The following is a 27,678-nucleotide window of genomic DNA, read 5'->3' as shown; positions in this document are numbered from 1 at the left end:
CCCCCGGGCCACCAGGCCAGGGGCTTGGGTTGCGGTGCAGACCCCACCCCACCGGCAAGCGGCACCGGTTAGAACACGCTGCTTACTGAGGGGGGGTCCCAGACACCCCCCCCGGGGACTCGTTGTACCGGGATGCGCTCACAGCCAGGGAACAGGGACAGACATGGGGACACCGCAGCCGTTTTATTGCCACCGATCAGACCTCGGGGTTGTTGCCGACGCATGGTAAACCCGGTACACGCCAGCGGCGAGCCCGATGTAGCCGTAACGATAGCCACTGCTGCTGGCTGCCCGTTAAGTAGGATTCGGGGACACTGCTCTGTAGCCGCGCCAGTGGCTCAGCACTGGGAGCCAACGGAGGGGGCCCCGGTGCCGCCGTTGCTGCCTCTAGGGTGTCCAGGCTGTGCAGGTTGCCCGACGTCGGCTCCGGTGGGTGGGCACCGTTGTCCAAACCTGGCCACGAAGAGGAGACAGGAGTCACAGCGGGGCAATGGAGCCTCTGTGCCCGGGATGTCAGCCCATCCTCCCGGCTGTTCCCCCACCGCATGCTCCCCAACACCAGCGCTGCCGCCTCAGTGTGGCCGAGTGTCCCCCGCCGTGACTCACAGCAGCGGCGCAGAGAGTGCCAGGGGCGGGGGGCCATGCCAGCCACCCCCCCGGGCTGCTGCAGGAGGCAGAGGATGGCCCCATCCATCTGCTGGAAGACACGAAGGGACAGCAGGGACTGCCGGGTCTCAGGGGCCAGCCCATAGCGCTCCGAGGCTACCAGCTCCCGCACCAGCTCGAAGTCCTGCCGCAGCTGCAAGGCTCCCTGCAGGCTGGGGGACAGTGGCAGTGCTCAGCCCAGCCACCCCAGCGCTGCCCGCACCACCCCAGACCCCCCCCACACCTGCTACCTGAACTTGATCCTCTGTGCCAGGATGTGGTCCATCCAGGCCTCCAGGAAGGCGGTGGTCACCCGTGCCAGAGCGGGCGCCTGGGCATCGTGGGGCAGGAGCTGGGCGCCCTGCAGCACCTGGCCCAGCACTGCGTGGGCCGCTGCTGCCGCATATGCGCTGGGGGAGCTGGGCAGGTCTGTGGGGGGACAATGGGATGCCTGTTCAGCCCTGACGGCCGCTCCAATGGTGGCCCTGCCGGCACCGAGGCACCCGACCCACCAGCGCGGAAGCCGACCCTCCAGTGCTTCCCCAGAGGCATGGTCTGGTCGAAGATCGCTGCCGACATCCGCTTGCAGTTGGTGGAGAACATCTTCAGCACGTCCCCTGAGAAGAGCTGGGGGGGCAGAGCGGGGGCGTTCAGAGTGGCATAGCAGGTACACGGCTCCCTGCGCCTGCCCCAGCTGTGCCCAGCTGGAGTGGAACCACCAGGGTCCCTGCCGCCATGGCACAGCTCCTGGAGGTGCTGCCTGCCACAGCCGTGCCGTACCTGGATGCTGGCAGCCATGGAGCAAATCTGCTGGCAGAGCTGGAGCTCCTGGGGGGACAGTGCGGCAGGAGGCGGCTGTGGGGGGGCGTCCCCAGGCTCCAGAAAGGTCCCGGTCACCAGCACAACCAGTCTGTCTGTCTCCATCTTCAGCAGCTGGAGGGAAGAGGGGTGAGATGAATCCTGCCCAGTGGCCAGCGCCACAGCCAGCCCCCAGCCCCACAGCCCCACACCAGCCACACAGCGAGCCCCCAGTCAGTCCCACTGCCAGCTCCAAACCCATCACCAGCCACCAGCCCCACAGCCTGGCCAGACCCAGCCCCACAGCCAGCCCCCAGACCTACAGCCAGCCCCACAGCCCAGCCAGCCTTAGCCCCACACGCGGGTGCCCATCCCGGGTATACCTGCAGGTCGCCCTGAGTGATGAGCAGGAACTGCGGCAGGGCCCAGGCTGCCAGGTACCGGCAGGCTCTGCCCATCAGCCAGGAGCAGGCAGCCTGTGATGTGGCCAAGCAGCAGCCCAGCACCTGCAGGCGCAGGCAGGGTGAGCCAGGGAGGTGGCCTGGTGGGAGGTAGGGCTGGGTGGTTACAGGAGCAGTGGCCACCAGGGGAACCCTGGGGTGCCCATCCCCGTTCCCTGAGACCCCACTCACCGGGCGGGCGGGTGGGCAGGGGCTGCAGGCAACGCAGGGCGAAAGCCAGGGCTGGATAGAGCCGCTGCAGACACTGCGCTGTCCTGCTCCACACCGGCCCTGCTGCTGGCACCGGCTCCCCCAAGCACTTGTCGGACAGACCCGAGCCCAGCGCGCAGGCAAAGTCTGGGGGGAGGGCACTGGTCAGCGTCCTGTGCCACCCTCCTGCTTGCACCCCGTACCCCGCACTATGCACCCCATACCCTGCACCACACACCCTGTAATCTGCACCATGCACCCCATACCCCATACCACACACCCTGCACCATGCACCCTGTACCCTGCATGCTGTACCCCACACCCTGTTCCCTGCACCCCATACCACACACCCTGCACTCTGTACCCCACACCGTGCACCCCACACCCCATACTACACACCCTGTACCCCACACCCCTCACCATGCACCCCGCACCCCATACCTCTCTCCCAGCTCTGGAGGACGGCCCGGCAGAGCAGGCGCAGGCAGAGCCATCCCAGTTCCTCCTTGCACTCTCGGGGGACACCAGCTGCAGGAAAGGGGGCGTGAGTGCCAGTGCACCCCGTGGTGGCACCGGAGGGGTCCCAGAGGAGCTGCTCCTCACCACCCACTGCTACCCACTGCGTCGGCCCCCACTTACCCTGGGTGAGAGCGTGGCTCAGCTCCTGTGTGGCAGCCATGGCCCTGCCAGCTCCGCAATGCGGCCAACCCAGGCAGTGCCCTAGCGCGGTTCCAGCAGCCCCCCAGAACAGCTGCCGGTACTGGGCGTGCAGGGCCTCGGCTGCCGGTGCACGGGAAGCATCCAGCCACCGCACCGTCTTCCAGCCGGCAGAGCTGGGCCTGGTGGCTGTGCCCAGGCTGGCCGCTGGCAGCTTGGGGCTCTCTACTGCTGCCGCCAGCTTCTCCTGCTTGGGTCCATGGAGGACGTGGTGCCAGAGGCTGTCAGCAGAGGCCACCAGCACCCCCAGGATCTGGCCCATCAGCTCCTCGTCCTCCCGGCACAGTGCCCACAGCTCGCCAGCGAGGCCTGGCAGCTCCTCCTGCCTGGACGGTCCCGCGTCCACTACCACTGTGGCACCACACTCCAGGGGCCAAGGCACTGTGGCATCCTCCCAGCAGACGTGTTCTGCCCTGCCGCCCCCATCCCACGGCTGCAGCAGGGGCTGGAGCCGCTCAGCCACCAGCCGGCCCCGCTCAGCTGCCAGGATGCCCAGCACCCTGGCCACGGGGAAGGCATGGGAGCCATCACCGGTAGCCCTGTGGCAGCCAGTGATGCCAGCAGGCAGGCAGCCAGCAATGCCCAGCTCCAGGGCCAGGTCGCCCACCACGTGGTTGTAGATCTCCAGGCCCTGGAAGAGGTCAGAGAGCAGCGCCGAGGAAGGGGCAGTGGCGGGGGCAGCCCGTGCCAGCCCCCGCAGCCATGCCTCGGCATGGCGCTCAGCTAGCCGCACCGCATGCAGCGCCAGCAGCAGCAATGCCTGCCGCATGTGCGCCACTGACTCGTGCCTGCGCAGCAGCAGCGGCCGCAGCCATGGATCACTGCTCATCCGCCGCCGCAGCCCACTCCAGTGGCCGGCATGTGTCCGCAGCTCCTGGCAGAGCTCCCGCAGCGGCTGAGCGGCACCCAGCTCCCCCACCAGCAGCTCTGGCCGCTCCACCAGTGCCAGGAGCCGGCGGAGAAAGTCTGAGGCGGCCTTCAGCCGGCGGCTGTAGTCGCGGGCGAGGCGGAGGTGGTGGCGGTGCTGCAGCAGGGCGTGCAGGGCCGCGCCACGCTCAGCCACGCACGGGTGGACAGGGTGGTAGGAGAAGGCAGGGGTGGCAGTGGTGGTGCTGTCGCCGGGCTGGGGCCGCACGCGGCCCCGGAAGGTCTCGGTGCGGGGGTCCTCCCAGACGCAGAGGCAGCGGCGCAGCCCTGAGAAGCTCTGCTCCAGCAGGGCCAGGAGGGCCGGCGTTTCCTCCTCCTCCTCGTCCTCATCCTCGCTGCCGTAGCCACGCTCACGGGGCCGTGGGGACAGCAGGCGCCGCAGGCTGGGGCTGACACAGTTGCGCAGCATGGCCTCTGCCTTCTGCAGGGAGCGGGCCAGGCCCCCCAGGGAGCTGCTGCCTGCCAGGGCAGGGACCCTCAGTGTGCGACAGCCCCTGCCTGCAGCTACCCCGGCTCTGCCCCAGCACACGGAGGGGACAGCAGCACAGCCACACTGCTCTGTAGCCGCCCCAGCCCTGCCAGTGCCAGTGCCAAGACCCCCAGCCCCTGTGGGCACCTGGGGAGCCCCCGGCCCCTACTGGCATAGGACCCGTCCCAGGGGACTGCCAGCTGGTGGAGACCCTCGCATACGTGTGACATGCTATCAACACACTAACCGTACAGCGTTGTCACCTGTCCTGCCCCCTGCAGCGCCCACCCCCCCGGGACGCAGAACCCCGTCCTGCTTCCCCTCCAGCCCACAGGGCCGTGGGTGATGGGGGGCCGAGCCTCCCATCTCCCAGGCTGGCTCCCCGGCCCGGTACAGCCCCTCACCTGTCTCGGCGGGCTCCCCGCGGGCAGCGCCATCCCCCGGGCCGGGCAGGGTGGGGCGGGCCGTCAGCAGCAGGAGAAGGAGGTTGCCCGGGCCGGCGCCACCGCTGTCACCCGCCTGCGAGGGACCGTGGGCAGGTCAGGATCCCGCCCGGTCGTGGGTGGGGCAAGCGGTGAGGGGGCGGGGCCCTGGACGCTGCCCCCGCCCCTCACCGCTGCCAACCGCGGAGCCACCCTGCCGTGGCCACGCCTCTCCAGCCAGGCCACGCCCCCTCCCCGAAGGGGCGGGGGGGGGCGTTGCCAAGGAGACGCAGGCAGCGGCACCAGGCCCGGTGCCGCCACCACCAGGCTGGGAGCTGGAACCGGGCCCGAGGCCCAGCCATCGCCCCCGGTGAGGGAGGCTGAGCCTGGGGGTCTCCCCGTCCGTTCGGCTCCTCACCTGCGGGCAGGGCTCCCCGTCGCGACGCTCGGGGCCGCCGTCCTCCATGCTTTGCCGGCCCCGGGGGCGGCGGGAGGAAATAGGCTTAGGCCGCGTCGGCGCTAATCCGCAGGAACGGGCAGGGCTGACCCGCCGGGAGGTCAGCGCCCCAGTGCCCGGTGGAGCTGAGGTCCCGAGCAGCGGGAGGAGGCGGGGTCCGCGGCTTGAGGGGAGGCGGGTACGGCGGGAGGGGACGCGGAGCTCCGAGCCCCCTCTGTACGGGCCTTGCGGGCCGCCGTCCTGCCCTCACCCAACATGGCGGCTGGGCAGCCTCAGCTGGCGCCGTGCCCCGCTTCCGGCCCGCGCCGTGCCCTACGTCCGGCGGCGGCGGCTCGGAGCGATGCGGGCGGCGGGCGGGCTGCGGGACCCGGCCGGGCCGGGCCTGGGCGCCTCCCGGTTCGGGGCTGCCGCCGCCGCCTGCCCCTGGGGCTGCGTGCTCGGCCCCGGCGGCTGGAGCGGCGGTACGGGGCGCGGGGGCCGGGCGGAGCGGGGCCGGGGGGATCCCGGGGGGGTCCCGGGGCGGCGGGAGCCGCGCTCTGAGCCGGGCCGCCGGGGCCGGGCGGGGCGGGGGCGGTGTGGCGGAAGGAGGGGCTCGCTCCCGCCCCCCCCGCCGCCCGGTCTCGGTTTCCTTTCCGACGGCTGAGGGCCGGCTCTGCTCCCCGCAGCGCCCGTCTGCCCCAGGCACTGCCAGCCCGGCGCCGCCGAGGCCGAGCGTGGCCGCCGGCAGGTACGGGGGGACCGGGGATGGGCGGGGACCGGGGCCGGGAGCCCCGCGGGAGGCAGCGCCGCCTCCCCCGGCCCGGCCCCCTCTCCAGCTCCCGGTGCCGCCGCAGGCCGCCTCCCGCTCGGCACACTGCAGCGCGATGGGGGAAGCCTCAGGGGCCCGGGACGCCTTCGGCCGCGGTGAGTCGGGAGGGCCTGCCAGCTGGGGGCTGCCGGGGGTCCCGGTGCTCGGGAGCTGCTGCTGACAGCCCTGGCTCTTCCTGCGCAGGCCCGGGCTTCTGGTACTGCCCTGGCCGGCTGGAGGTGTCCAGTGAGGAGGAGGATGAAGAGGTGGAGGGGTTGATCTGCTTTGGCCAGCCCTGGGACATCTCTAGCGAGGACAGCGACCCCACCTACAACTTCTGTGGGTTCAGGAAATCCTTCCTGTGCAAGGAGGATCTGCCTGCTCGGCCCCCTCAGAGCGCTGTTGAGATGAAGATGCACAGGCTGCCTGCACCCTGGGGGCACCAGGTTACTGCCGAGGTGAGGGGCAGCCTCCCTGCCTGCGAGCTGCCTGTCTGCTGCCCATTTCAGCTCCCCACAGTGGCCTCACCTCAGACGTGTTGTGTCCTCCAGCCCCTTTTGTGCTCCCACCTCGCCAGGGGCCCAGAGAGAGGGGTCGCAGTGCAGCTGTCAGTGCACCTGGGGCTGTCCCACTCTCCTGGCTGTGGCACAGTGCCGGGCACTCACGGCTTACCGTGTCACTCCCCCAGGAAGCAGAGAAGAACGCACAGGAGCTGGTGGCGGAGGAAGAGCGGATGAAGAGAAAGGCAGAAAAGAAGAAGCTGAAGAAGAAGGTGGGTGCACCCCACAGGGAGTTTGCCCTGCCAGCCTGCAGTGTGCAGGCAGCTGCCTGCATTTCCCTTCCTCCTGAGACTTGCTGTTGCCTCAGGTGGGGAAACGTGTCTCGGGGGCAGCCGGAGCTTGCTCCCACCCCACCAGCAGCACCACAATGAGCTGTGGCATGGGACCGGGTGTGGGTCTGTGGTGCTCTGTCTGGTGCCTGCTCACAGCTTACTTTCTTCACTTTCCAGAAACAGAAAGATCGGAAGAAACAAGAGAAGCTGGGACAAGAGCTGAAAAGCGAGCGGGAGGCCGAGTCGGTGAGTGACTGCACCAGCCTCTCACCCCAGCTGCTGCCTGGCCATGGGTGCTGTGGCAGCCTGGCCGTGCCACCTTCAGGCGTCCTGTAGGTCTCTGAAGGTGGGACACTGTGGGAAGAGAGGCAGGCAGGCTGCTGTCTTGCATCAGCCACAGTTACCGTCTCACTCCTGCATTCTCCTTCCAGAGCACCTCATCCCTGAGCAGTGCTGCCGGTGCTGAGTACCCCCAAAAGACCAATGCTGAAGAGGGGAAGGCCAGGCCCGGTCCCAGCCCGTCCCCACACCTCGGGGGCAGTGCAGCCTCCTCAGGAGAGGAGGCAGGAGGCCAGGGAGCCAGGGCAGAGGAGGTGGAGGTGAGCGCTCCTGGTGCAAGCACCAGACCAGTGTGAGGTCTGCTCTGTGGATGGGTCTGGAGCTCTGCCCGCCTTGCCCACCCCGCTTCTTCCAGGATGAGCTGGATTTGAGCTGCACCTTCGTCTTCAAAGCCCGGCAGAAAGCAGGCATGAAGCTGCCAGTGCCTGGGAAGGAGAAGCCGGCCAGGACAGTTGATGCAGAGTCAGGCAGGAGGGCACTGGGGAAGGTGATTTGGAGCCCGTGGGGCCCTTGCTGCCCTCCCTGCCAGCCCCACAGGCACCCGCACCCTTGCTGCCCTCCCTGCCTGCCCCACAGGCACGCAAGCCCTCACTGTCCTCCCTGCCTGCCCCACGGGCACCCAAGCCTGCCCCCCGGGACGTGAGCATGGTGGAACAGAGCTTGATTCTCGCAGGTCTGTGCCTTGGGCCCCCCGGACAGCGAGGGAAGGGGGTGGGTACACGGAGGCTCTGCTTCCCGGCTCCATGGGTGGGTTTGTGCCGGGGCTCCTCACCAGCACAGCTCTTTGCAGGCTAGCATGGCTCTAGGCTGTTCCCAAAGCGCATTTACATCGTGGCTGGGTGACAATGGAGCCACTGTCTCCTCTGTGGCCCTGCTCCCCTCTGCTTGCCCCTGGCAGATGCCTGTGTCCCCACTGCAGGCAGGGGCACAGCTCTGCTCCCTGGCCGGGCCTGGGGGGGTCGGCAGCAGGCAATGCTCTCCCCTCAGGCCGTGGCAATGAGGCTGCCCAGAAGGGCCAATACACAGAGGCTGTGCAGGCCTTCACGGAGGCGGTGAAGCTGAACCCCATGGAGCACCGGTGAGCTTCAGGGCTGGGGAGCAGCATTCCCTCGGGGGCAGCAGGTCCTGGGCAGCAGCGACCCCACTCTCCCCATAGGCTCTTTGGGAACCGCTCATACTGCTACGAGAAGCTTCGGTGCTACGAGGAGGCACTCAGGGATGCACTGGTGTCACTGAGGCTCCAGCCCGGCTGGCCCAAAGGCTACTTCCGCAAGGGAAAGGCACTGCGGGGACTGGAGGTATCAGGGCTGGGCAGGGGGCCAGTGGGGCTGGGCAGGGGGCTGCAAGGTGCTAGGGCTGAGTAGGGGGCCACAGGGGGCCAGTGCTGGGTGTGGGGCTGGAGGTACTGGGGTGGGAGGGCTGTAGGGGGCATCGTGGGGTGCAAGTGGACTGAAGGGGGTCTGTGGAATGCTAGGGCTGAAGAAGGCAGGGGCTGTGGGATGCCAGGGCTGTGTAGGGGCTGTGGGGCACTACCGGGGCCAGGTGGGGACCATTGGGTGCCAATGGGACTGGGCAGAGCCCTGCAGGCATGGGCTGGGGGCTGAGGCTGGCTAGGTGGGGGGCTGCTGCAGGCAGCAGGAGCTCAGCTCCTCTCCTCTGGGCCCCAGCGCTACGCCGAGGCCGCCTGCACATTCGAGGAGCTGCTGCGCCTGGACAGTGCCAACACCGATGCGGCTGCCCAGCTGGAGGCCTGCCAGGCCCTGTTGCGGGTGAGTGCCCGGCCCCAGCCCTGCCAGCCCTGGCTGCTGCCCACCGGGGCCTGACTCCCTCCTTTCCCCCCTGCAGCAGAACAGCCCCCATGGCCGGAGCAGCCCAGGGGGTCCCCCTGTGTCCCCATCCCTGCTGAAGGCTGGGGAGCTGCTGCTGCCTTCCTCTGGTAAGGGACTTCGGTGCTGGTGGCGGTTTTGCTTTGGAGCCATTGGCAGAGCTGGCAGCTGTGGGGTGCGGGGGGACCTGGACTGTGGTCTTGGGGCTGGAGGAGGTCATGGGAGGATGGTGGGGCTGGGGACTGCCCATGGTGGGTGCTGTGCTGGTCTGCAGAGCCAGCTGAACCCACCCCTGCCTCTCGGCAGGGAAGTGGGTGAACAGGAGCTGCCAGGACACAGACACAAGTGGCTTCATGACTGTTGTGAGCTCCAGGAGCCAGACAAAAGGCCAGGGCCAGGCTGCGGCCAGCAGTGAGCTGATGCTGCCTCCGACCCATCCTGCCAGGTAGGGCTGGGGCAGGCAGGGTGGGGTGGGTCCCAGAGCTGCCACGGTGCTGGGGTGTCCTCAGGCTGGTGCGTGGGATCCGGAGCTGGCTGCCAGTGATACCAGCGTGGTTTGGCAGGGACTGCTATCCCCTCTGGGTGGGGAACATCACCAGCAGGATCAGCGAGAGGGTGCTGCACAGCTTCTTCAGCCGGTGAGCATGTCTCTGTGCTGAACCCCTGTGGTGCCCATCCTGCCCCACGTCACCATCCCGGTGCCCTGCCTGCCCCACATCTGTCCTGCCCTGCATAGCCAGCCAGGTGCCAAGACCCCATCACCACTGCCCGGCCAGCCCCACACCTGCACCCATTCTCCAGCACTCCTGGCCTGGGGAGCAAACCCCGTGAGGGCGGTGGGGAGCAGTGGAGTCTCTGACCCTCCATCCTGCAGTTTTGGGGAGATCCGCTTCATCCGGATGCTGCCGGAGAGACGCTGCGCCTTCATCAACTACACACAGAAGGTGGCGGCAGAAGCGGCCTATGCGGCCATGCAGGTGAGCCTAGGGTGGGCACCAAGCCCCTGCGGCCCCCTGGCAGGGATGGCACTGCCAACTGTCCCCCCTCTCTCCTCCTTGCCCCCCCCCCCCAGGATGTCGAGGTGGAGGGAAGCAGGCTCACACTGCAGCTCAAGCACCCCTCCCACGCCACCCCGTCCCCGCGGTGGCAACCAGGCGAGGTGGGTGCCCTCCCCAGGGGGCTTTGGTAGCTGGGGGGGTTCCTTGGCTTACAGCAGGGAAGCCAGATCCAGCACGGGGCTGTGTGCTCTGCCCCAGCCGGCGCCTAGGACTGGAGCAGTGGCTGCCTTCTGCTGGGCTGGGGGCTGGAGGGAGCCAGGAGCCGAGCCCCCCACTCCCCCCAGCGCCGTTGGCTGTGGGGGCTGAGCCGGGTCCTGCCTGTGCCCCCCCACGTGTGCCTTTTCCCTCGGCAGGCAGCGGGAGTGTCCCCCTCCTGCTGCCTCTGCGCTGGGGTCTGTGGGTGGGGGGCCCCTCCCGGCCCCTCGCGGGGCTGCCCCGGCCTGGGGGGCCATGCTGCCACCCCCACCCCGCCCCAGCCCTGCCGGGGGCCCAGGGCTTGCCTGCCTGGGGACATGGTGTCCTGCCGGAGGCTGCAGGCAGTGGGTGCCCACCCCACAGCTCGGGGCAGGGCTGTGCCCGGGGCTGCTGTGCCTCGGCTCCTTCAGGGATTTTTACCCAATCTGGGATTTGTAATAAAACTGAGAACCAGCGGTGGCAGCGGTCTGTCCTTCCCGGTCCTCGGGCTGTCCGTCCGTCCTTCCCTTCTTTCCCTCTGTCCTTCGTTCCCTGCCCTCGGGCCCTGCCGCCTTCCGCTGTCAGTGAAGCCGCGTCTTCCCCCCGCCCTCCTGGAGCTGCGGCTCCCACGGGCGGCCAGCAGGGGGCAGCCTCCGCCCACGCGGCGGCTCCGGAGCCCGGGCCCGGTGCTGGAAGGCTGCCCCCGGCACGGCACGGCCCAGTTCCCCCCGGTACGGCACGGCTTCCCCCGCCGTGCGCGGGGACATGCCCGGCCGCAGGTACCGGACACCCACCACCCGGTGCAGCAACGGTGTGGGCTCCCCTCCCCGGCACACGTTGCCCCCTCCCGGACCCCGAGCCCTCTGCACCGGCCGACCCTCCCTCCCCACGGGGCCGCGGCGGCTCCGGGCCCGGGGCGGGGGAGGAGGAGGACACATGGGTCTGCTCGGAGACCGGGACCACCGGGCCGGCCCGGGGACTGCCGTAACCTGGGAAGTAACGGGAGCCCCCAGGTCCCCGCCCCGGGGCGGGCCTCGAGGCAGCGGTGATGGTCGCGGCACATCCCTCCTCTTCCTCCCGGCTCCGCCGCGTCGTGCGGGCCCCGGCCCCGCTGTAATGTCATTCGCAGGTGACGGCTGTCGTAGGGGCCGTGGCGGGGGGGGTGACAGGCAGGCCATCGCGCAGAATTTGATTAATATGCAAATAGGCAACAGGGAGAAGGGGCGCAGGAGACAGCGAGTAATTAATCACTAGTTAAAAGAAATTAATACCAACAGCAGAGGTTGTCAGGAAACAGCAGTCAAGTTAATCATCCAGAAAATTGGAAGAGGAAAAAGACGAGCGAGCGTGGGGAGGGGGGAGCGGGGGGCCGAGCCTGCCGGAGCCCCTGCCGCCCGAGGCCCCGGTGACGGGCGTGGCCTGCCCTGGGTCCCGGCCGGTCGCTGGGCCGGGCCGAGCCGCCCCAGGGGCCGCTCCCTCGGGGCAGGGGGGGATGATCCCTGGGGGACCGCATGTGCCCGCCGTGGATGCTCCCACGCCCGCACGCGGTGCCCCGCATCCTGCTTAGATGCATGTGCACCGGCGGCGGCGTGGGCCCGGTGACGGCCGTGCCCGTGCCGGCGGGGGTGCCGGCGGCTGGGAGCTGGCGGTGGCAGCGTGCCCCGGTGCCTGCCCCGTGTCCCGCAGCGAAACCTCCCGCGGTGCGGCCGGCGGGGCCGCCAGACGCTGTCCGGCCCGGCCCAAGCTTCTGCCGGCGGCAGCCCCGAGGCCACGGTGGAGGTGCTGCGCGGGGGCACTCGGTGTCCCCGAGGTGGGAGGGGGCGGAGGCGCCGGGGGGCGCGGGGACCCGCTCGCACTGCGGGGATGAGGCGAGACCCCGGCGGGCTCCGAGCCGGCGCGCCCATCCCTGCCCCGGCTGCCCACGAGCGTGCTGGGGGAGCTGCGGGGAGGGGGCTGGCCTGTGCGGAGGTGTGACCCTGCCAGCTGTCCCTCGCCTCAGCCCGACGGAACGAGCCGGAGCCGTGAGCTCATCTCCGGGGCCGCCTCCGCCGCCCCCCCGCCGCCAGGCGCATGCCCGGGGCCGCATACATGTGCAGCGCCCATGCGTGTGCGCGCACACAGGCATGCATGTCTGTGCACACATGTGCCCGGCATCGCCTGGCGCTGCCTCCTGCCAGCACCAGGCTGCGGGGGACACGGCTGCGGGCTGACACAGCCCTGTAGGCGACACGGCTGTGGGTAATACAACTGTGGTGACACGGCTGTGTGGTGTGACACGACTGTGTGGTGGCACAGCTGTGGGTAACACGACTGGGGGTGACATGGCTGCAAGATGCCACAGCCATAGGTGACACTGCTCTGGCGTGGTATGGCTGCAGGGTTACATGGCTGTGGGTAACACAGCTGTGGGGTGACACAGCCGTGTAGGTGACACGGCTGTGTGGTGCCATGGCTGTAGCTAACGTGGCTGCGGCATGCTATGGCTGCGGGTGACACGGCTGCAGGGCCAGCAGACAGAAGGGAGGCAGGATGGGACCTGTCCCTGCCCGTGGGGTCTCCGCACCCGCGGGCAGGGGGGGCCACGCCGCCCCCTCCCCTGGCCGCCCCTCTGCCCGTTACCCGGCTGGGCCGCGCAGCCTCGGTGCCGGCGTAAGCCGGGGGGGCGCAGCAGCCGTGCAATGCCCCCACGCGTGGCGCCCCGGGCCGCTCCTACCTGTCAAATTAAAAAAAAAATCCCCCCCCGGGGATGCTCAAAGGCACTTTCAGGCTAAATCTCATTTCTCCCCCTCCCCCCCCGCCCGCCGGGCGGCTGCGGCGCGGGGGGAGGGGCGGGACAATGCAATTAAAACCGGAGAAAATACCGGGGGGGCCGGGGGGGTGCTCTGCCTTCGGAAGTTCGCACCAGCGTAATTAGATCAGCGAGGGCTCATATGGATGCTGGAGGGGCTGGCAGCCGGGACGCGCATAGCTGCAGTGACAGGGGCCCCGCGGGACCCCCGCCGAAGGCAGGGGGCCGGCAGCTGCCCATCCCCGCGGCCCCCGGGCGCCTCGCGCGGACCTTGCCGTACGGCACCGGGGGGCGATGGGGTGGGGGTGGGGCCGAGAACCCCCCCCGTATTGCGGGGTCCTCCCTGCCGGCCCCCCCTCCGCTCACTCGGAGCCGAAACCGGAGCCGCTCCTGTTCATCAGAAAGCGACATCACCGCTTCTCGCAGTGACGTCACCGGACCATGACGTCACGAGGGGCGGCATGGACTCCAACGGCCGGGGCAGGTGCGGAGGGGAAGGAGGTACCGAGACCTGGCGCTACCCTGGCCCCACTCGGATCACGAGCGGGGCAGTGCCGGGGTCGGCGCCGCCGGAGTGGATCTGTCACGGGGAAGAGGGGCGCTGCTCCCGCCCCGGGTCCTGCGCCCCCCTGCAGCCGGCATGAGGGTGTGCGCGTGGGGCTGGAGACATGGACACGCGCGCGCACGCAAAGCACCCGCGGACACACACACAGCATCACAGACACTCCTGCTGCCCCGGCCGGTACCGGGTGACCCCTCCCGGCCCCGCCGGACTCTCGAGGGGATCTTTCTGCTCTGGGGAGCGGGGACTGCGGGCGTCCGCAGCACGGGGATGGGCGCGGGGCGACGGGGATCTCCGGTGCTGCGGCGACGCCCCCCATGTCCGGGCGAGGCGGCCGAGCGGAGCCCCCCCGGGGCGCGCCCTCGGGGCGGGGGTGCCCGCCCACTCTGCAGACCCCCTCCGCGCTCCTCAGTAAGGTGTCGCCTTTATTCCAAATATTTACACTGGGGCGGGCCGGGCCGGGGCCCTCCGTGCCCCCAGCACTCGGGGCGGACGGGCCGCGGACGGGCCGGCGGGACAGAAATGATAGAAAATAAAATTAAAAAGAAAAGAAAAAAAGAAAAGGGACAGACGGACCCAAAAAAAGCGAAAAATTGCACCAATTCCCGCCGGGGCGGGGGCAGCACGGCCGCCCCGTCCAGCCCGGGGGTTCGGTCAGTCTCGGTGCCGGCCCGGGACACCCCTCCGGGTCGTCCCGCTCCGCCGCCTCAGTCCCCCACGTCGATCTCCTCCTCCGAGAGCTCGGCGGGCGGGGGCGTGGGGCCGGGGCCGGGGCCGGCGGGGCGCGGGGGGGTCGGGCAGCGCCGTCAGCTGCTGGAGCGCGGCGGGGGGCAGCGCCTGCAGCGAGGCCACGTCGGCCCGGAGCTCCTCCAGGTCCCGCTTGAGCTTGGCCCGGCGGTTCTGGAACCAGGTGATGACCTGGGCCGTGCTGAGCGCCAGCCGGGCCGCCAGCTGGTCCCGGTCCGCCGGCGAGAGGTACTTCTGCCGCAGGAACCGCTGCTCCAGCTCGTAGATCTGCTGGTTGGTGAACGCCGTCCGCGACTTGCGCCGCTTCTTGCAGGCCGGGCGCTGCCCCAGGGCACCCAGCGGCTCCCGACCTGCGGGGACAGCGGGCTCAGCGCGGCGGCACCAGCACTGGCACCGGCAACCACATTAGCATCGCACCCATACCCACACCGCACCGCCACTGCACCGGCACCCGCACCCGCATTAGCACCGCACACATACCCGCCCCCGCACCGGCATCGGTACCGACATCCGCACCAGCACGGGCACCGGCATCTGCAGTAGCACCGCACCCATACCCCATCCGCACCAGCATCAGCACCCGCACCCGCATTAGCACCGCACCCATACCCACACCGGCATCGGCACCGACACCCGCACCAGCACCAGCATTGGCACCCACACCCGCACCAGCATCAGCACCCACACCGGCACCGACATTAGTATCCGCACCCGCGTTAGCACCAGCACCGGCACCGGCACCGGCGAGCCGCGCTGAGCTCGGTCGGGCCCGTACCCGCCCCGCCGGCCCCCACCGCTCCCCTCCCGGCCCGGCTTCGCCGAGCCCGGCCGCCGCCGCGCTGAACCGAGCCCGGCCCACCGCCGCTCCCGCCTGGCCCTGCGCCGTCTCGCAGCGGCCTCGGTCCCACCGGGAGCCGATCACACCCGTGTCCCGCCGCCGGCGCGGCCCGGGGATCCCGGGGCTCCAGTGCGGTTCGTCCCCGCCGCCGACTCAGTGCGTGAGCCCAGGCCGCTGTCGCGGGGCCCGTACCGGGAAGGCAGGAGCGCAGCCCCGGGCGGCGGGGCCGCATCGACAGCACGAAGCGTGTCCGCTCGCCCGGGCCGTCGCTTTTGCGCAAAGATTTTCAGGAGCCCCGGTGCCGAGCAGCTCCCCTGGGGCCTGGTTCCCGCCGCCGCCCTCGGCACGGCCGCGCCGCAGCCGCGGGGCCCCGACCCGGCGCTGCTGCCGGCGGCGACGAAGTAAAACCTCCGGTGAGAGGCAGCTCGTATCCGTCCGCGGCACCGGTAACGGATCCACAGCAGCCACTGGCTCCCGGTGCCGGTCTCGGCCCGGCTCAGCCTCTGTGTTGCCGGCAGGACCGATCCGCCGCTCGGTAACGCGGCTCCCGGGGCTCCCCGAGGCGCGGGGCGCCGGCGGCTGCCTCCCCCGTTAACGAGACCTGCCGCCGCCGCTGAAGGGTCCCGGGGCCACCCTGTCCGTCCCGCCGCCCGTAGCGAGGGCTCCGCTCCCCGGGGACCCCCGGCCGCCGCCCCGCCCTGCCAGGGGCCGCGAGTGTCTCCGTCCGTGCAGCGTCCTCGGTCGTTCGTTACCGGAGCGCCGGGATGTCCCAGCTGTGTCCGTAGGTATGTGCGGGTGGCGGGGTGTTACCTCAGTCACCGAGCCCCGGTCGCTCCCGTTTCTGTCTGCCGGGGCGAGCAGGGGGTGGGTTTTTTTCGTTTATCACGGGAGCCCTGTTCTGCCCGGCCGTGTCCGTCCGTCCTTTCCGGTAACAGGGTTTTACCTCCGTTACGAGAACCCCAATCTGCCCGTCTGTCGGCGGGTCCCGGTTCGTTCCGTCGCCGCGGCCAGGCAGGGACTAGGGGTTTTTGCAAATTGAGAGACCCCTCCGGGGCCGGCCGTGTCCGTCTGCCCGCCCGGGTGACAGGGTTTATCGGCATTCCAAGAGCCCCGAGCTGCGCCGTTTCTGTCCGCCGGTCCATCCGGGTGAGGGATCGCTGTCGTTGCCCGCGGGAGCCGCGCTCCGCCCGGCCGCGTCCCTCCGCCCGCCCGTGCAGCGGCTTCCCCGTTAGCGGCGGCCGCCCGCTCCACCGGACCCGGCCGGCCGCGCAGCCGCGGCGTTCGGTCGGTTTTTTACCTTGATCCGGGAGCCCCGAGCTGTCCCCTTTCCGTCCCGCTGCCCGGCCGTGCAACGGCTTTTTTTGGTTAATTACCGCAGGGCTGCCCGGCCCGGCCGTTTCCGCCTGTCCGTCCGGGTAAAGCGCTGGGGTTTTTTCGTTACTCACGGGAGCCCCACTTCCTCCGTGTCCGTGTGTCCGCCTGGCAAGGGGGGCGCGTTCGTTACCGGAGCGCCGCTCGCCCGGCCAGGGATTTTTTTTCGTTAACGGCAGAAGCCCGGCTGTGCCCGTGTCCACCTGCCCGGCCGTGCAAGGGCTTTCCGTTAACGGCGGGAGCCGCACTCTGCCCATCCCCGTCCGTTTGTCCGGCTGGTACCGGGTTTTTTGGTTAATCACGGGAGTCTAGCTCTGCCCGCCCGTCACTGTCCGGCTGGCTGTGGGGATCGTTTCGTTCTTCGTTAATTACAGGAACGCGGCTCTGCCTGTCCCCGTCCGTCTGTCCGACCCGGTAACGGTTTTTTTTCGTTAGTCACGGCGCCCTGCTCTGTCCATCCGTGTGTCCGTCCCGGTAAGGGTTTTTTTTTCGTTAATCACGGGAGCCCCGCTGTGTCTGTCCGTGTGTCCGTCCCGGTAGGGGTTGTTCCGTTAATCACGGGAGCCCTGCTCTGTCTGCCCGGGTCCGTCCGTCCCCCGATGGAGGATTCTCGGCTCGGGATGGCGGCAGGGTCCCGGTTGCCGCTCGGCCCGCCCGCCTACTCTCATGGCGGGTCTTCCCGGTGGGGTCAAGCCGGGGGCCCGGTGGGGCCTGTTCGTTCCCGCGGGGGCCGCGACCCACCGGCTCTGCTGGCCCCGGTGCTCCGGGGAAGCCGCCGCCGGACCGTGCCGGGCCGCCCGCAGCCAACCTCCGTGAGCGGGGAGCGGCCGCCGGACCCCTCCGGGAACAGCGCCGGTTCCCCGGGCCCGCCGGTAACGGGTTTCTGCGGAAGGCCGAGGGCTGGCCGAAGCCACCGGCCCCGCCGAAGGAGCCCGCCCGGGCTGGGTCGCCGCGCCGTTTTCGGGTTTTCGTTGCCGACGGGAGCGATCCGCCGCTCTGCCCCTGCACTCGGTCACGGTCACGGTCGCGGCTCGGCGGGGCCGGGTGCCGCCGCTCTGTCCGGTGCAGGCCGACCGCCGCCGCGGGACCGATCCGCCGCCCGGTACTGCGGCTCCCGAGGCCCGAGGCCGGGTCGGTCCCTGCGGCTCCCGGTACGTCTGCCGGCCCCGGCCTGGCCGGTCCTCCCGGAGCTTCGGGCTTGCCCGCACCGGCGTCTCGGTCCCGGCCGCGGCTCACTCGCCGCCGCGGAGCGGGCTCGGCCGGGGCTCGCTTGGGCTCGCTGTACCCGGGCCTCTGCCTCCCTCCGGGCCGCGGCGGCTCCGGGAGCGGTGCGGGGCTGCCCCGGCCGGGATGCCGTGTCCCCGCCGCCGCGGGCCAGCACCGGCCCCTTGCCGGGTCGCGACTGCCGGGTCTCTCGGCCTCACTCGCCCCTCCGGGGACACGCCGGGAACTCACCGGGGCCGCGCCGGGCCAGGGGCGAGGAGGAATCCCGGCACCGCCACGGGCGGCGGCGCAGCTCCGGACACCCCGCCGCGCCCGCCGGCTCCAGCACCTGCCCGGTGCCCGTCCCGTCCCCCTCCCCGGTGCCGGCGGAGCCCCCCCGCCGCCCCGGTACCTTCGGCCGCCTGCAGCACGCCCAGCTCCAGCCCCTGGAAGGTCTTGCTGGCGAGCTCCTCCAGCGCGCAGAGCGGCGAGGACGGGGCGCAGCCGCCGCCGCGGGGCCCCGCCGCCTTCTCGGGGAGCCGGGCGGGGGGCGCGGCGGGGCCGGGCCCGGGGGGGCTCCCGCCGCGGGGCCGCCCCAAGATGTCTTCGATGCCGAAGGGGGTCAGCGGCTTGTTGGAGTTGGCGGGCGGCGGGAGCTGGTCCAGGGCGCTTCGCCGGCGGCCGCCGCCCGGGGGGTGCAGCGGGGGGGAACCAGCCGCCTCCCGCGCCGAGGTCATGGCGCGTCCCCGCTCCCGCACCGGGGCCGCCTCAGCACCGCGCCCGCCTCATCCCGCCGGGCTCCCCCCCCGTCTCGCCGCCGCCGTCCCGCCCGCGCATCAAGCCGCGGCCGCACTTAAACCCCGCGGGCGCAGCCCGCCCCCTCGGCGGGGGCCCGGCGGCAGCGGCGGCGGGGAGCGCTCGGCCTCCCGGCGCCGGGACCCGCTCGGCGGGACTGGGCAGCTCCGCACCCGCCGCCGCTTCCCCCCCCCGCCTCCACGGCCCCGGTGCCGCAGCCTTAAAGACCCGGGGCCGGGGCGGCAAATTGGGCACCGGGAGGAGGAGGAGCCACCGACACGGAGGGGGGGGGGTGAGGGGGGGGTCACAGCTCCCTCTCCGCCGCCGCTACCGGGATACATACGGGGCGCAGTGCCGCGCCTCCCCCTCGTACAGCCATTTTAATCCCCCCACCCCGTGGGGCAGCCGATGGGTGCCCGTTGCCCCCCGCCCCAGATCCTCAGCGGGGCTTTTACCGTCACAAAAAATTTATTAGCTCCCCTGCTCTAAAATGCCCCATAAAAGTGCAGGGGCCGCCGCGTCTGGGAGTGATTAGGCCGCTTCGGGTGGGTTTTGGGTTTCAGAGCGCGGCCAGGCCATAAATCCGCCCCCCCCCTTCCCTGCTGCCCTCCCCGGTACAAATAGCTCCGGGATCCCAACCGCTCGTAAAAACCCGGGGACGCCCGCACACGCAGGTGAGCCCCGGCTGCTGACAGCGGGTCCATATTCTCTGGCAGGATTGGGGCTGGGGGATGCCGAATCACTCCAGAGGGACGATTCGGCATCCCCCAGCCCCAATCCCACGCAGTGTCCCCATGGGTCTGCTACTGGGATGCTCTGGGCCTGGCAAGGGGACACAGGGGACACACGCACACACACGCACAGTGACGGTGTGGAGGGCACAGGGGTCATGGCAGTAGTGAGAGAAAATGAACCTGTGCGCAGCCGGGGGGATGGGGATGGGGCGGTGGGAGAACTGTGCGGGGCTGGGGGAGCAGGTGCAGGGGGACCCGTCAGTGCCGGTGCCGGGAGGGGCTGGGGGCTTCCAATCTTGCTGACAAAGGCAGAACGCGATCCCCTGGCTGGAAATTGGAGTTAGACAAATTCAACCTTGAAATTTCCCAGCAGCCGGAGCAATTAAACACCGGAGCGGGCGGCGGGCGGGGGCGGGGAGAGGGCTCCGGCGAGCCTGGGATCAAACCGATTTGGGAGAGGTTTGCAGGCTGCTCCCTGGGAGTGCAGCCACCCCGGCGTGGTACCGCTGGAGGGGCCCTGCTGGCATGGGTGTACAGAGCCCCTTGCCTGCCGGCGTGCGGGGCCTGGCAGGCCGAGGCGGTGGCGTTTGCACGGCTGCCTTGCACGTGGCTTTTGTCCTCCATCTCCGGAGGGATGGCTCACCCAGCTGGCGGCATCGTGACGCGGGAAGCCAGTGGAGCTGCTGCTGCTGCACGTGCTGCCAGCTCCCGCTACTTGCCGTGGGATGGTGCTCGTACCAGGGTACAGGCGAGCTGTGTCACCCACTGGCACCCTCTGTGAGCCACGGTCCCCTGCAGTGGCACCACGTGGCTCGAGATGGGGCTACCCTGCTGGGCAGTGGGCCCCAGGCAGCATGGTGTAGGGGCACAGCCCTTCTCACCCCAGTCCCAGCCCCATGGAGTGGCCGAGGCTCCGTCCCAACCAACACCCTGTGACATGCACCAGGAAATTGCCGCATGGGATAATTCCTTGTTCTCGCACCAATTGGGGCCAGCAGCTGCCCTGAGCAAGCCCCCCTGCAATTCCAGCTGCTCAGGACCGGAGGGAGATCCACCGCAGGGCCCTGGGCCAGCAGCGCCTGGAGCACTCCAGCCGCACTGGGCCCTGGCACCAGGCAGGGCAGACAGGAGCCAGGCTGGGATCCAGGTGGATCTTCAGCTGCTGGGCTCACCCTGACGGGATGGGGCATTGCCCCCGCTCCATCGCCCCTGCCCCATTGTTCTGCAGCAGCTGGGGTGAAATCCCTGCGCAGCAGCAGCCAGCTGCCCAGGGATGCTCCTGAGGAGCAGTGCCGGCCCCTCCTTGGCCCCCTACTCGTGCCCCATGAGCTACCTAGTGAGGTAGCCCAGAGTGGGCTGAACAGCTCAGATCCCACCCGGCCCCCATGGGCACTGCAGGCAGGGTGAGGGCACGGCCATGGGCATTGGCAGGGCTGCCAGGCTGCAGTGTAGGTGTGCTGCTCCCCACCCCTGGGGTAGGCTGGACACCCCCCTGGCCCCCAGCTCTGGGCCTTGGCCCCCAGCTCACTGCCACCAGGCGGGGGAAGTGTCAGCTCCAGCTGCCAGGAACACAGGATGGGAAACGCTTTTCACCCCAAATCAGGACATGCAGTGGAAAACAAAAAGAGACCTCTGAATTTTTGCAGGAACACTGGAGTTTCCTGCGGAGCGGGGCAAAGCGCCCTGCGCTGGCCAGGCGCCCGCAGCCAGCGGGGATGGTGATGGGCATGGCTGTCCCAGGCAGCACACCCTGGCGTGGCAGTGCCAGCACCCGCCTCAGCTCCTACACCTCCACCTCCACCTCCTACACGTACACCTGCTGGGGGTCAGGTCCCGGGGGAGGATGGGGTCCCTGCAGGTCTGGGGACCATGTGCAGGGCCTATGCCCTCGGCTCACCAGTTGCCCCCTAGCCCTCTGTGCCTGGCTGGGGCAGGCAGCATTGCCAGATGTGCCAGGGCTGAGCCCCTCATGACCCTTCCCCAGCAGCTGTGCTAGGCTCTGCACCCTGCATTGGGTGCAGGGTGAGCAGCGTGCAAGTGTGTGTGTGTGTGTGTGTGTGCATGCACCAGGGGGTGCATGCATGTGTGAGGGTGTGCACAGTGGAGGGGGTGCATGCTCCAGAGACTATCTGTGCCAGTGGCTGGGGCTGCCCTGTCCCCAGCTCAGGACACCCCACTCTGGGGGCACCCAGGACTGCCCACCCCTGCGTTCCCCAGCCCTACCACAGCCAGCCCAGGAGCTGGCTGGTGGGACACCCTGTGCCGCGCTCGGGTGCTGTGCTGCGCCGGCAATTCCCCATGCCAGGGTAACGTGATTAGGGGTGGGAGGGGGCGGCTCAGCCCGCTAATACGCTTATGCCCCAGCACCGCGCTCTGCCCCTGATCTATTATTTAGCGGATCCATTTCAATAACACGGCTCCGTGCCGAAGCGCCTGGCGGTAACTCAATTAGGGGCGCTCCCAGCCCCGCGCTGGAGCTGGAGCTGCAGAGCAGTTTGCACATGGAAATTGCTTGCAAATGAATTTTCCTTTAATAAGGGGAATAGCTCAGTGCAAAATTAAACCGTCAGTAGCGGAGGCAAGCGGGGCATCACCAGGGGAGCCGCTGGCAGCACTGCGCCCCGTGCTGGGGGAGGAGACCTGGCCAATTATTGGCAATAAATCCTGACCCTGCTCACGGGGCCGGGGGCCGCGGGCCGCGGGCGAAGCCACAACTAATGGGATTACACCTTGCCCCGGTAAACGGGGATTAATGTGCTGGGAGCCGGGGATGCCGGGGATCCCCCCCAGGGGCTGTTGGCAAATGATCTATTCATTAACACATGCCGACCTCTCTGCACTCATGCACCAGCACAGGGCTGACCCTGGCTCCATTACACAGCGAGCGTGGAGGGAGCGGTGGTGGGGACAAGGGCAGGGGTGGCCCAGGGCGAGGAGCCCCCTTGTGCCCCCCAGGAGCATGAGGGTGGTGATGGTGCTGGGGGCTCACGCCACATAGGGCCCGGCACGTGGCTCAGTGGCTCCCGCACACATGTGCTGGTGCAGGTGCAGCCCACGCAGGTGGGCACTCACACTCGCGTGCCTGGTGTGTACGTGTGTGCGCAACCACCCACAGTGCATGTGCGGGTGCAGGCATGTGCAGGCGAGCAGCTGCCATGCACAGAGGTGCTCGTGGAGCACCAAGGCACCAGCTGACATGCAGAGCTGCCGCATACATGTGCAGGCACACACATACACATGGAGGTACATGTATTGGTACCAGGGACCGACAGGGCTGGGGACAGGAGCAGGATGTGGCCCTGGGGGGTGCACCCAGGCAGGGATGAGGGAGGATGCTGCAGGGACCCTCGCCCAGCGCCATGCATGGGGGAAGCAGTGTGCGGGGTCAGGGGTTTCCACTGGCCTCAGCCCCAGCTGCTGCTCCCTGCCCTGGGACCCCCTCCCTGCTCTGTGGCCTCCATATGGGCCTGGGCCAAACTCCAGCCAAATGGGCCAGGGCTGGGGGGGGGTTGCATTTCAAAGCCTCTGGCTGAAGCAAACGCTGGTGCCCCCCCGCCGGGCTGTCACCCACGCCCGCCCCCTGACCCCGGCAGGGCAGGGCTGGTAGGGACCATCCCGTCCCCTTCCCCAGGGCTGGTGGAGACAGCCACAGCCCCTTCCCCAGGCAACAGGGACCCGCTGGAGAGGGGCCTGTCCCAGCTGGCCCATGCTGGGACCCCCACAGGGCTCGGGGTCCCTGTGGGCATTGATCCGGGGTTCACAGGGGTGCTGCTGGGGGAGAGGGGTTGTGGGGGCCCACTCTGGGCTGCGGGGGGGAGCAGGCTGGGATGGGGGGCCGTGGGAACCTCATCCCGCCGTGGGGCAGAGCCATTGTGTGGGGCCGCATGCCCACTGCTACCAGGGCGGGGGACTATTTGTGACGGGCAGCAGGAAGCGGGCAGGCAGCACCGTCTCACCACGGCCGCTTCCTTCCCCGCACCGCAAATAGCTGGGACGGGGCAGCCGGCGGAGGCGGCTAGAGCAGGGGCTGCACAGGGCCAGGGGGCGCTGACCCCAGTGGGCACAGCACCGGGAACGGGTGCTGCCAGAGACCCCAGCCCACTCTTGCTGACTGCAGGGTGGGGGGCTCTGGATGTGGTCCGAGGGCTGCTCGTGTGTGGGGCGCACCAGCCGCTGTGCCCCAGATCACCCCATGGCCCTCATGGGGAGGGGGCCTGTCCCGGTGCTGGGCGGGTGGGCGCAGGGTGGCGGGGCCGGCACAGCCATGCGGATTCAATTAGGCGCAAGGGCGGGGGGCTCGGCTCGGCCCGCGCCGGGCAGCGCGGTGAGGAAATGGCTCGTCTGAGCCGCTGACAGCCCGGCCCCGCGCCCAAGATGAACGACCATCGGATTAAAGCTCCGCATGCTGACAGGGCGCACCTGAGCGAGGAGCAGGGCTGGGGCGGCCGCGGGGGGGCCAGGACCCCGGTCCCAGCGCTGCCAAGGAGCCAGCGAGAGGCCGGGAGGGGCCCCCCCGCGGCCCAAGGGGTGGGGGAGACATGGAACCAGGGGGGACGCACCCTGGGCATGGGCACCCATGGCCTCATGGGACTAGGGCAGCACCCCGCACAAGGTGACACGTGGGGACAGCGTGGCTGCAGCAGCATGGCATGCCGCTCCGGCACATGTTGCCCACATGCAGGGTTCCCCAGCTGAGTGCAGCCTGGGGGCTCACTGCAGGACTGGCACAGCCTGCACCCCCAGACCTGGCCAGGGTCAGCCGGGGCCACTGGTGCCCGCTGGACCCTCCCCGCCATGCCGGGGCAGCGCAGTCTGCCTGGGCTGCCAGTGCTGGTGCCGGTGCCGGGTCTGTGGCTGGGGTCTCCAGTGATGGGGGAGAATTGCAGGGCACGGTGGGGCTGGCTGCAGCTGGGGCTTGCTTCTGGCTCCAGCCCCACACGCTGCCTCATCCTGGGCTGCCCAGAGTGCACAGCTGTCCCAGTGCCCCCAGTGTCCCATGGCCATCCCTGTGCCCCATGGACCTCCCCGTGCCCCACAGCTCAGTGCACCGTACAGCTCCCTGCAATGCTGTGGGCTGCCCTGAGCCGTGGGGCTGGCATGGGCATGGGGATACTGCCGGGGGTGGGGGCTGGGGGCTCCAGCCTAGCACCTCGCCAGGCTGCAGCACGATGGGGGCACTACTGCTGGGCTCAGCAATGGCCTGGGTGCTGCTGCCCTGGGAGGGGGGGCGTGGGGCAGGCACCTCATCCTGCAAGACACCAGTGGGGGGACCCATCATCAGCCACTAGTGCGGGGCTGGGGGATCGATGGGCTGCAGCGGGTCACTGGTATCATTAACCCCAGCGAGGCAGCCGGGCCGCGCCGCCCAGAGGTTAATTAAAAAGAAAAGTGCAACGAAACGTGGAGCGGTGGTGAGCGGGCGGGGGGGTGAGGCGGTAGTGTTGATATGGGCAGTGGGCACAGTGCTGCTGGGGTCTGCTGCCGACTGCACCCTCCAATGTGGGCTGTCATGTGGGGGGTGGCGAGAGGAGCAGATGGCACCCGGGATGTCCCTGTCCCACGTGTTCCCACAGCCCGGGGCGCTCAGGGGGGCTCAGTGTGCTGGGGGTGCAGGCAGGGCTGTTGGGGCTGGAGCTGGCGGCATTACTGCCCGTCCGGTTCCCAATGGCTGTGCCTGCCTGGTTGTGCACGTGTGTGCAGGCAGGATGGCGGGGTTGTGTGTGTGTGTGCATGTGTTCATGCTTGCCTGTGCATGCACACCACCATCACTCCATGCTTTTGGGTACTTCTTCCAGCGGGCACAGGGCCACCCATGGGCCCCACAGCCAGGGGGACCCAGCCATCCTGGCAGAGGACATGGGGAGCACCATGCCACTCTGTGCTGTGTTGCACCGTGCTGCGTGGCAGAGCTGGGCAGGAGGAAGAAGAGCCGTCGCAGAGGAAGCCCCATCCTTCCTCCTCCTCCTGTCCCAGCCCAGCTCTATTCTTAGCCCTGGTCTGTCCTGCATCCTCCCTGCCCGGCTGGGGTCCAGCCCTGCACCCCAGCGGGACCTTTGGGGCAGGAGAGTGGGGGGACCCCACTGTGGGAACCTCATCCCTCCATGGGCCCTCTCCCCGCCCCCAGCCACCACCTTAACTCTAGAGTGGCAGCTGTGCCGTGCCAGCCTCCCCAAAGCTTCCACAGCCCCCATGGCGTGGCACAACACAGCATGGAGGTGGGGGCCTGCTGTCCCATGTGCCACTGCAGGATCGGGCCCTCCTGCCCACCAGAGTCTTCACAGAGACCCTGGCATTACTGGGTGTCCCCTGGCCTGTCCCTACCCTGTGGGCTGGCTGCAGGGCTCTGCCCCCAGGGTTGGGAGTGTGGGGACATGATGGAGCCCTTGAGGTGGGCTGTGTGTGGGGAAGGATGGGTGTAAATGGCACCTCTAGGGACAGTGCCCATTTTGATGTGCGGAGCAGAGATGGTACCCATTCTGGAATGGGGATGCTGGTGACAGTGCCGCTCCCGGCATGGGGACATGGGACCCAGCCTGTCTGTGCATCCTGGGGACACGTCTCTGGGTTTGGTGCCTGGGAATGGTGCCTTGCTGGCTTTGCGGGCTGTGGGAGCGTCCCCCCAGCTGGGGCAGGGGCTGTGCAGGTGCTCACCATGGTCAGGACCACCGTGGACATGCTGATCCACAGTGACCCCCGCGTGGCAAGGCCGCTCCCAGGCCGTGGCAGGCATGGCAGGGTCAGTGAGGCAGTGCCGCATTCCTGCTCCCAGCAGGGTGATCCGGTTACCCGCCAGCCCGGCCGCCGGCCCCACGATTAATCTTCCCGGGTGCCTTTTGGAATTTGCCGCCCGAGGCCCCGTGGGGTGTGGGGGTCCAGCTGGGCGTGGGCGTGGGCCAGGGCAGTGGGGCAGGGGCTGGAGCCAGCAGCCAGCCTGGCATGGGACTGGGAGTGGGCTGGGAGAGCAGGATGATGGATGGGGATCGGTGCAACCACCTTGGCTGCAGCACTGCTTGCAGCCCAGTTGCGGATGGAGGCATGGGCATGTGCCCACCTGAGCCAGGGATGGGGAAGGGGATGGGAACATGGATGGGGAGGGGATGGAGCTGTCCCCTAGTTCACCTCGCTGGGGACCACCCCTGCCCCACCAGCCCCTGTGCCACAGCAGGTGCCCAGTGCTGCCGAGCCGCCGGCAGAGCCGCTGGGTGCGGGTGCTGCATAATTTTGGAGCGGGAGAGGGGCCCGCGCCGCATGTGTGATTGGGGATCACATGCAATTAGCCGCCAGACGGAGACGCGGCGTTTCAATAACCCAACGAATTGATTTAGGGAGAGTGGGACTGGGCAGGCAGCAGCCGCAGCAAAATGAGCTCCCCCCATGCTGGGAACAGGGCTCCAGGGATGCCCCACCAGTCTGCGTCCCCTCCCACCCCGTGGGACCCTGGCTTGCATCCCCAGCCTGCCCCGAGTGCATGGCCAAGGTGAGCAGCAGGACCCCCCACCCTGGCTGGGGATGTAGGTGCAGGGGGAGCAGGACAGGGGGTGTCCTGGGCAAGGGGCAGAATTAAAGAGAGGCTGGATGTGGGGCCCACTGTTCCCCCCATGGCACCCTCATCCTGGCACAGCCCGGGGCCCTTTTCACCCTGGGGGATCCTGCATGCCCCCCCTGCCTGGGATGCAGCCCACTGCCAGGAGTCCTGTTCCCACTGGCAAGGATGGAGCTACCACCATGGCAATGAGCCTGGTCTCCGTCTGCAGCTCTGGCACAACCAGGCAGAGCCACAGCCAGATGGGGAAAGGGGCATGGGGGCTACTGGGGCTGCCAGCTCCCAGCACACCCTGACACCGCGTGCTGGGGAGGGCATCAACAACGGCACAACTGCAGCAAGGGCTCAGGCCAGTGTGCGTGTGGTGCAGCTGGGACTTCCCTGCCAGGAGCCAAGCCCAGTGGTGCCCGAACAGGGCTGGGGGTGTCAGGGCACGGTCCTGGTGCCCCATCTCCCTAGGTGGGCACTGCTGCTGGGAGCAGGAATACCAGGGTGCCGGCCATACCTCTGCCCGTGGCATAGTGGGGAGCGTGATGGGAGCGCCGTCCTGCTGGGCACGGAGCCGTTGGCTCCGCCGGGACTGAGGGCTTCCTGCGAGGAAGGTGGGACAAGGAGGGGAAGACAATAAAACCCAGGAAATGCTCTGAATAGCGAAGGTAACCACTGCGCCAAGCTCACGCTGCCGCCACTGAGCCAAGCCGGAAGCCTCGGGGTGCTGGGGGTGCCAGGCAGGGAGCGGGGCAGTGGGGACCCTCCTGCAGTCGCCCGCAGGCAGCACCATGCTGGGCTGAGCCCTCACTCTCTGCGGGTATTTCCAGTCTTGCCGTGATTCACCCTAAAATCCTGACCCCCAGTTTCGCCTGTTAAACTGGGCTGGTTTACTGTTTTACGGGGAATGAGGGGTCTGACAGGGCTGTGGGGAGGGGACTGGCCGGTGATGTCTGTCCCTGCAGCACCGGGCCAGGGCACCGGCACAGGGGGTGTACAGCTGGCACG

The 27,678-nt window shown here is 69.3% G+C and overlaps 3 protein-coding genes across 3 annotated transcripts; 1 reads left to right on the top strand and 2 right to left on the bottom strand.

Annotated features, from left to right (window-relative positions):
- Positions 1 to 164: 164 nt before the first annotated feature.
- CCDC142 (coiled-coil domain containing 142) lies at positions 165 to 5,215 on the bottom strand. The gene is made up of 11 exons (XM_055698667.1): positions 5,047 to 5,215; positions 4,611 to 4,725; positions 2,733 to 4,196; positions 2,535 to 2,621; positions 2,076 to 2,240; positions 1,827 to 1,984; positions 1,426 to 1,578; positions 1,158 to 1,272; positions 897 to 1,074; positions 607 to 818; positions 165 to 453 (listed from the first exon to the last, which is right to left on the bottom strand). The coding sequence occupies exons 1-11, from the start codon at positions 5,092 to 5,094 to the stop codon at positions 197 to 199; spliced, it is 2,952 nt and encodes a 983-aa protein (XP_055554642.1). The 5' UTR covers positions 5,095 to 5,215; the 3' UTR covers positions 165 to 196.
- On the top strand, positions 5,093 to 10,581 carry TTC31 (tetratricopeptide repeat domain 31). The gene is made up of 17 exons (XM_055700599.1): positions 5,093 to 5,546; positions 5,751 to 5,812; positions 5,919 to 5,988; positions 6,077 to 6,330; positions 6,561 to 6,644; positions 6,882 to 6,950; positions 7,136 to 7,303; positions 7,399 to 7,530; positions 7,620 to 7,716; positions 8,031 to 8,121; positions 8,200 to 8,341; positions 8,711 to 8,812; positions 8,889 to 8,979; positions 9,176 to 9,314; positions 9,433 to 9,507; positions 9,744 to 9,846; positions 9,942 to 10,581. The coding sequence occupies exons 1-17, from the start codon at positions 5,093 to 5,095 to the stop codon at positions 10,056 to 10,058; spliced, it is 2,250 nt and encodes a 749-aa protein (XP_055556574.1). The 3' UTR covers positions 10,059 to 10,581.
- Positions 10,582 to 13,880: 3,299 nt separating this feature from the next.
- Positions 13,881 to 18,575, bottom strand: LBX2 (ladybird homeobox 2). The gene is made up of 2 exons (XM_055717079.1): positions 18,023 to 18,575; positions 13,881 to 14,548 (listed from the first exon to the last, which is right to left on the bottom strand). The coding sequence occupies exons 1-2, from the start codon at positions 18,345 to 18,347 to the stop codon at positions 14,106 to 14,108; spliced, it is 768 nt and encodes a 255-aa protein (XP_055573054.1). The 5' UTR covers positions 18,348 to 18,575; the 3' UTR covers positions 13,881 to 14,105.
- Positions 18,576 to 27,678: the final 9,103 nt, after the last annotated feature.

The sequence above is a fragment of the Falco cherrug genome, chromosome 1, assembly GCF_023634085.1.
Source record: "Falco cherrug isolate bFalChe1 chromosome 1, bFalChe1.pri, whole genome shotgun sequence".
Classification (NCBI taxonomy): domain Eukaryota; kingdom Metazoa; phylum Chordata; class Aves; order Falconiformes; family Falconidae; genus Falco; species Falco cherrug.
The sequence above is the reverse complement of the archived record's forward strand: the minus strand, read 5'-3'. Positions and strand labels throughout refer to the sequence as shown.

Bases quoted from the DNA above. Each gene is read 5' to 3' on its own strand.
- TTC31 (XM_055700599.1), top strand. From the start codon at position 5,093: ATGCTTTGCCGGCCCCGGGGGCGGCGGGAGGAAATAGGCTTAGGCCGC. The intron at 7,717-8,030 runs GTCTGTGCCTTG...CTCTCCCCTCAG, and splicing joins ACAGAGCTTGATTCTCGCAG to GCCGTGGCAATGAGGCTGCC. The intron at 9,847-9,941 runs GTGAGCCTAGGG...CCCCCCCCCCAG, and splicing joins CGGCCTATGCGGCCATGCAG to GATGTCGAGGTGGAGGGAAG.
- CCDC142 (XM_055698667.1), bottom strand. From the start codon at position 5,094: ATGGAGGACGGCGGCCCCGAGCGTCGCGACGGGGAGCCCTGCCCGCAG. The intron at 4,197-4,610 runs GTGAGGGGCTGT...CTGCCCTGGCAG, and splicing joins CGGGGAGCCCGCCGAGACAG to GCAGCAGCTCCCTGGGGGGC. The intron at 819-896 runs GTAGCAGGTGTG...ACTGTCCCCCAG, and splicing joins GCACAGAGGATCAAGTTCAG to CCTGCAGGGAGCCTTGCAGC.
- LBX2 (XM_055717079.1), bottom strand. From the start codon at position 18,347: ATGACCTCGGCGCGGGAGGCGGCTGGTTCCCCCCCGCTGCACCCCCCG. The intron at 14,549-18,022 runs GTACCGGGGCGG...CTGTCCCCGCAG, and splicing joins CGTGCTGCAGGCGGCCGAAG to GTCGGGAGCCGCTGGGTGCC.